Source organism: Canis lupus, chromosome 34, assembly GCF_048164855.1.
Source record: "Canis lupus baileyi chromosome 34, mCanLup2.hap1, whole genome shotgun sequence".
NCBI classification, from domain to species: domain Eukaryota; kingdom Metazoa; phylum Chordata; class Mammalia; order Carnivora; family Canidae; genus Canis; species Canis lupus.
Window position 1 is genome coordinate 1,369,504 of NC_132871.1, and position 7,797 is coordinate 1,377,300.

Here is a 7,797-nt window from a genome sequence, read left to right on the forward strand (position 1 = left end):
TCACTGGCGTCTAAGACAACAAACTGCATGGAAATTATGAACAAAGTTTAAGAAAATATTATGAAATTCGTTCTATTTATAATAAGAAACCAAATATTATAATTTAACTACTATATGTCCCCCTTTCAACTACATTTAGAGGATATTGCTGCAGATGTTAACTACAATTCCTTGTAACGTGTCTTTCACAGAAAAATCTATTTAAAACAAAACATTTTATTCTTTTAATATTTACAAACTAAGCTTTCATTTTAAGTGATGATATCAAAATGTGTTAAGGCTATCTTATGATGCACAACATTAATGTAGTTACTAACTTTTTTCTGAATATAAAAACAATGCATGTTTATAGAGTCTTAATATATATAAATAGAAACCCCCATAATTCCATCAACCATATGTTTGCTTTAATAAAATGAGCATGAATTTCTAACTGAAGATGAATAATAAAAATCAGTAACATGCTTATCCATTTTTGCTAATTCTTATATATGTGAAGTGACTTCCTTAGAAATACGTTGTTCTGCACAAAGACGAATTAAAGGCTTTTAAGCCAATTGTTTTTGTTTTAAATATCAAAAGATAAATTTGAGAACATTTTAGATAAAATGTTTTATTGTATCACTCTATTACTTTATTATGCATAATTGTTTCTCTTCCTTCTGCAGGTTTCATGCAAAGAATATCAAAAGGAGGATTAATTAAGACCAAAAGAAAAAGAAAGAAGCAGACCGTGAAAATAGTATATGAAAAAATTTTTGTTAAAAAACTATAAATTTGTTACACTATTACATCAGCTCTAAATATTTTGGATGAAGCTTTTCACTATATTTTTTTTCTTTCGTGAAATCCTTTTACTGAATATTTCCATGAGTTTTCTATGTACGTATTAACTGCTATTAATACATTTGTATCAGAAGTCATTTCTTCGTCTAATCAAAGTGCATACTCAAGGGCTGACTACTATGCATTTACTTATTCTCTCAATCCTTTTCTATTTCCCATTGGCTATAAATTATCATATTACTGGCCACATCAGATCAGTCCACTTTTTCCTTTGGTGACCAGCTGTTTGAGAATATGGTCGTGTATATGATGATCTCCTTTATAACCTATGCACAGATTAAAAAATACAGCTATTAAAGATCAAGCACGTTTTGGATTTCACATCTAAAGTGCTGCCAACCACTTTCTTCTGTAAGGATATCACTCTATTATGCATTTAACTAGAGCTGATACTAATACAATTCCATCGTGTGCTTCCCTCCTTACACGTACTTTATCTCCTTTGGCATAAACCAGTACCTCAAATCAATCTTGAGCCAAACCACTATCTGAACAAAGAGTCAACTTTATTATGTGCCTTCCTGATTTTGATTGATTTAACTATTTTTTTTTACTTGCTTATGATCCATGATCAGGGGCGAAGGGAAGCTTGGTAGAAAGGGAAGTTTTTAATGGCAATCAAAAGAAAATTGTTCATGTACTTCCTAATTTTATTGTTTAACAAAAATCTCTCTTACACCAAATAGTAAGAATATTTAAATCTAATGAAACTTACTCATTTATCATTAGGCTTTGCACATAGTATAACCCAGTAACTCATGTGTAAGGCGGGGAAAAAAAAAGTCATTTTATTTCTGTAAAAGAGGAAGATTCTACTAGAAAATCTATGTACTTATTCACTCTCAGTGAGCCAACCTTCCCTTCCCGTATTCCTTCCTTTCTCTGCTGAGTCACGTACCCTCCGGCATTTCAACAGCCTCCTAGAAATTTCAGTTCGATAATGTTCATCTCCAACTTTGTATTTAAATTTGAACTTTTCATCTAGAAACAACTACTTCATGCACTTAGTTTAGATGACTTCTCTCTAGCAATAGTATTAGAATTCCACTTGTTCCTCAGCCTTGAAAGTTTGAACCCAATCTTGACTTCTCAGTTTTCTTCATACACATATTTGATCAGTCTCTCAACACTGCTACTTCCTTTTTCATAAGCTTCAGCTCCAGGCCTTTTGTCCCTATTGCATTCTTCACATCAGTATTGATTTAATTCCTAAGAATCAATTCAATGTATTTCTCCACCTCTCAAAATTCACCAAGGACTCACTAATTGGTACTTACCCCTACCCCATCCCCCACAATTTCATTTTGATATATATATTTTTTGACTTAACTACTGCTCTCTTTCTTGACTATTTCAATTTAATTAAAAGAGTATATAGACACTGTTCACTGAACACATCTTTAATTACTCAGCTTATTCATGCTGATTTCCAACCTAAAAATATTATCTCTTCCTATCTACATGAATTCAGGGTCCAGCTGATGTGAGCTATAAAAATCACTATGTTTTGAGGCTAAATATGAAGTCCTAAGATATCATTACAAATCACTTTCATCCTGTGGCTTAAAAATTATATCATTATAAAATAGTGTCAATTTGTTCACTTAGAAATTTTATATCTTGATTATATAATACATATATATAATGTATGTGTATAATACAGATATACACTATATATATATAAGTAGTTGCCTTAAACTGGATCTTTGCTATGAAATTTGAGACTTTTAGATATCAAAATCCCTGTGACATATGGTTTGTTGTCATTTATACATGGATAGCAATACCTTTAAATAAAGGGTAACATGTCCTTAGGTCAAGTGATAAGTTGACACCAATGACATATAAATAACACATTACTGAGTTGAATGTTTTCTCCAACGACCATTCATGGGTTCATTACTTAATCAAGAAAGACTCACATTGAGATAGTTTGCAATGTTTAATGCACGAGTATTATTTTTACTGTGTTTTTCAATAAGAAGCCCTCTGGTGGTATTGTCTTGCCTTGTTTTACATAATCAAATACATCTAACTGTGAATTTTATACAGAATTACATTATACAGCATTTATATATATTTACCTACTTTGTTTATTCTATGTTCAAAATTAACAGACCGTGCTGAAAACTGCTCAAATGATTTCAGTTTTTACATTATAAGAAATAAAATATTATCTTGATTAACAAAGTATAACTGTTATACTCGGGAAGTTTTTTATACCTCAAAAAATATAGTGTTCTTCAGTTATTACAAAGATTGAGTCCTAAGGCAAAGAAAAAAATTGTTCCATAAGCTGACTTTTACCTCCTTTATTGGAAATTGCTAATGATTTCCTTTCAATTACAAATGTGAATTCACATGACTTATTTGTCGAACAAATTAATACACTATGTTTTACATTCCATACATATTTCTACTAATCATCTTATATGATTATATATCATGTAACTATACATTTTATAAGTGACTTCCAATCTTCACTATTGAAGGTGTCCTGGCCCACTGCCATACCAGAAGGAAGAAAATGACATTAATCAACTACTTAGGAGAGATCTTGAGTTCTTTTATCAACTGCTCCTATTTTTGTCCCCCTTTTATGAATTATTTGAATTTAGTTTCCAACTTTTGACTTTTGGTTCTTTCTCAAGAACTTTAGCATAAACATACCTGAATTGCTTTTCCTGTGTCCCTCTCTATGGAATAGAGAGGATCTTGTTATTCCCTTAGGATCAATCTCTGAACTACAACCACATAGCTGGTGTCTTGGCTAGAAGTATACAGACCACTTTTTAGGGGAGTAGTGATACATGGTAATTCATTTCATCAAAGAGAAGAGAGAGATGTGCAGGCATTTGGTCATCTAATAGAATAGAGCATTACGGCAATGAATAGGATTTCCTCACCCAAAAATTCTGGCCAAAATTAGAAAGGCCAAAGGTATCTTACTTCAGTATAGATGGACTCACAGCATCATATTGTCAAGGAAACTCAACCTTTATTCCTGATTCTGCTGCCCCACATTTTTTGCCTTTATTTTTTAATCTCACAGTGTTTCAAGATGACTTCTAGAATTTAAGGCCCACATTCTCTCAGGTAATGTTTTCTAGAAAAGTTTAGACGCTCTTATCCCAAAGAATTGAAGTCCTGGCCTCAGTCACAAAGCATGAAAGAAATAACTGATAAGCTGGACTTCACTAAAATTAAAAACTTCTGTTCTACAAAAGATAATATCAAGAGACTAGAAGACAAGCCATGAACGGGAAGAAAATATTTCAAAAGATACATCTGATAAGAGATTGTGCGTTCAAAATATATAAAGAACATTTAAAAATAAAAAATAACCTTATTAAAAAGTGGGCCAAAGACCTTAACAGACACCTCACCAAAGAAGATCTACAGATGACATAAGCATATGAAAAGGTGCCTCACATCACAGGTCATCAGTAAGATACACATTACAACAGTGAGCTCCTACTACACATCTGTTAGAAGAGCTAAAATCAGGTACATGGACATGGCCAGATGCTGGCAAACATGTGGACAAAGCAAGAGCAATTCGTTTTTTATTGGTAGGAATGCAAAATGGTTATAGCCACTTTGGAAAACAATTTGGCAGTTTCTTACAAAAGTAAACATATTCTTATGTACCATTTAGCCATCAGACTCCTTGCTTTTACCCAAATAAGATGAAAATGTTTGTCCACACAAAAGCCTGCACACAAAGCTGTAGCAACTTGATTCATAATGGCCATAACTTGGAAGCAACTAAGATGTCAGCAGATGATGGATGGATAAACTGTGTTATATCCAGACAAGGCAATATTATACAATATCAAAAACAAACGAGCTACAAAACCATGAAAAGACATGGAAGAGTTTTAAGGAATGTTACTAAGTGAAAAAAGCCAATCTGGAAAGTCTACATGCTGTAGGATTCCCCAAAATATGATGTCCTGGAAAAGACAAAACTATGGAAATGGTAAAAAGATCAGTGGTTACCAGGGGTAAGTAGGAAATGAAGGATGAGTAGATGGAGCACGGGATTTTCAGAACAGTAAAAATATCCGGTATGTTGCCATAGGATGGAAATCCGTCATTGCGTATTTGTCCAAATCCATAGATTGTGCACCAGAACTGAACCTGTGTAAACTATGGGCTTTGGTTGATCATTATGTGTCAGTGCAGGTTCATCAACTGTAAGAAAAGCACCACTGCACTGGGGGTGGTGACAATGGGGGAGGCCATGCATGTGTCATGACAGAAGATATACAGGAAAACTCTGGACCTTTCCTTCAATTTTGCTGTGAACATAGAACTAAAATTTTTTTTCTTATTGAAAAAAAGATCCTGGCTGTACTCTTTTTGACCCAAATATCTTATGGCCAGCCTTGACCCAAATATCATGCTTAGAGAAATATGACTTTCTGATTAACCAGGTTTGAGTCACAAGTCTACTCCAGGTATCCAACTGGCATAAGCACTCTCTGAAATTTGTGATCTGACTGCCAGAGTTGGGCCGAGACTGAGGCCTCAAGCACAAAATTCGAGAAGACATTAAAAAAAGCAGTAACCAAGATAAATAACATGGCAATGCAGTATTTTTAAAAACTAGAGCAATTCATGATGAAAATATCAAAATTATTAAAAAGACAGGTTCAGTAATAGCCATATTGGAATCTGAGGCGAAAGGAAAAGAAAACCAATAATACCAATGATGGTTAAGAATATAAAGCTGGAAAAAATAATATCAATATGGTCCACATTTGGCCATTTTTTTGTGTAATAAAAGGTACCAACAGAAAAAATAACCCAAATTATCATTTAATAGATAAAGTTCATTTGACCATATTCAACACTTGTTTTCATGATTTAAAACTTTGAGCAAATAGAGATCTTCCTTACCTAATGAAGCATGTCCATCTAAAGCATATAACAGGATATGTCGTGGTAAAATTTCAGAAACATTCCCATTAAACTCAGGAACAGGTTTTCCAGGTAGTCTTCATTTTACACCAAAACAAAGAGAAACTGAAATTCGGCACGAATTATATCACAGTTATTTTCATATCATACGCTTATCGTAAGTGAAAATCCAGGGAAATCAAAAACAGAAATAATATGAGTATAGCACGATTGTTACAATGAAGTTCAACACATGAAATCAACAGCATTTTGTACACTAAATAGAAAGAGAGAAAATAAGTACCAGCCACAACAGAATAAGAACCCTACTACACATAACAATAAATCCCAAAAAGATGTATACATAATTTTTTTTTAAATCCTGCAGAGGAAAATCAAATATGTTGGGGGAACGTAAGAGCTAAATATGCTTGTATTTATTGTAGCCCTTAGTATGTGCGGAAAAAGGCCACGAGGACATGAGATTATGAAGGAAAAGATGTTAAAATACATAAGCATCTTTTGAGAGAGAAGGAGCACTTGAGGAGGGGTAAAGGGAGGGAGAGAATCTCAAGTGCAGAGCCCCGTGAGGGGCCCCATCTCACAGCTCTGAGCTGGTGACCTGAGCTGAAATCAAGAGTTGATTGCCTAGGCAACTGAGCCATCCAGGCGCCACCCTACACAAGCAGTTTTTTAAATTAAGAAATAGAAGAATGAGGGAGATCTCTAAGCTCTAAAGACATACAAAATGAAAAATGGATAATAAAAAAATAAGCAGATTAGGAAATCAATTGAGGAGCCCAACCTTGAAGTAAAAGAAGGTTCAGAAAAATGGAATAGCTAAATGCGTGGGGAGAGAGATTTTAAAGACGTGAACAGCGTAGGTTTCCTTTATGGAAGTGGTGTCCCCTAACCAACCAAGGAAAATCTACCCAGCACACACACCCCCTATACACACGTGACATTTCAAATACTAGTGATGAAGAAAAAAATTCCTAAAGGACAGAGAAGAATGTGGGGGAATAATCACGGAGAAGTGGAAAAAGAGTGGAATTGTGCCTCTCAATTGCAAGAATGAAGGAAGCCAGAATAAAGTTGGATGTGCAAGTGTGAGGGAGGATAACAGCTGTTCACTCGTTAAAAGGCTTTAATGCTAATTGATCTTTCAATTATGTGCCTGGAATGCCTTCCCAGCAAATAAAAGTTAATTAAAATACAGTTGTTTAATGCTGTCACCTTCCATCAGAGGCTTGGGGGAGAAGATCTGGAGTGCGACCTAAGGTACGTGTCTTGCACCAGTGCTGACACTACTTGGCGGTGACTTTGTCACCTAATCTCTTTAGCCTCACTCACCTTTACTCATACTTGAATGAATGAACCAGACGGCCTATAAGAACTCTTCCGATTTTGGCATCTTGGGTTTTTATGGGAATGTCCTCTATTTAAAAGCATTCAAAAAAAAAAAAAAAAAAGCATTCAAAACCAATACCCAGCATGCCAAAAAGTGCAAAGATGCTCTGCGATCAAAAAGACAAACAAAAACCACAACTAGGAGAGGCGGGGCAAGATGGCGGAAGAGTAGGGTCCCCAAGTCACCTGTCCCCACTAACTTACCTAGAAAACTTTCAAATCATTCTGAAAACCTACGAATTCGGTCTGAGATTTAAAGAGAGAACAGCTGGAAAGCTACAGAGAAGGGTTTGCACTTCTATCAAGGTAGGAAGATGGAAAAACAAAAAAAAAACCACAACTGGCCAGGCCCTTCTCTTGGTAGTCTTCTCTTGGTCTCCTCAAGCCAAAGTGGTCCATTTTCAGGGGTCGGCTAGGTTCCTTCAAGAGCGGCCTGTGCTGATGCAGCTTGCCAAACCCAAGCTGACCACGTCTCTAGTGGATTTTCCTTTTCAGTGCCTGATTGATTTCCAGACATCAGATTTTATGAGACGCTCCCAATGTATTGCCCTGTAGGGGTTCCATTCACTTTGGGAGATGCTGAGTGCCTGGACATTTTGGCTTTGCTTAGAATTTAAAAAAAAATTCTGAAACACT

The 7,797-nt window shown here is 34.9% G+C and overlaps 1 protein-coding gene across 5 annotated transcripts in view; it reads left to right on the forward strand.

Moving 5' to 3' along the window:
* TFPI (tissue factor pathway inhibitor) overlaps positions 1 to 3,042 on the forward strand; it is an 89,145-nt gene extending 86,103 nt beyond the window's left edge. For all 5 annotated transcript variants that reach the window (XM_072811523.1, XM_072811526.1, XM_072811522.1 and 2 more), the window contains one exon: positions 669 to 3,042. In XM_072811523.1, coding sequence (XP_072667624.1) covers positions 669 to 775 — 107 coding nt within the window. In that variant the 3' untranslated portion in view covers positions 776 to 3,042. The remainder of the gene's footprint in view (positions 1 to 668) is intronic.
* Positions 3,043 to 7,797: the final 4,755 nt, after the last annotated feature.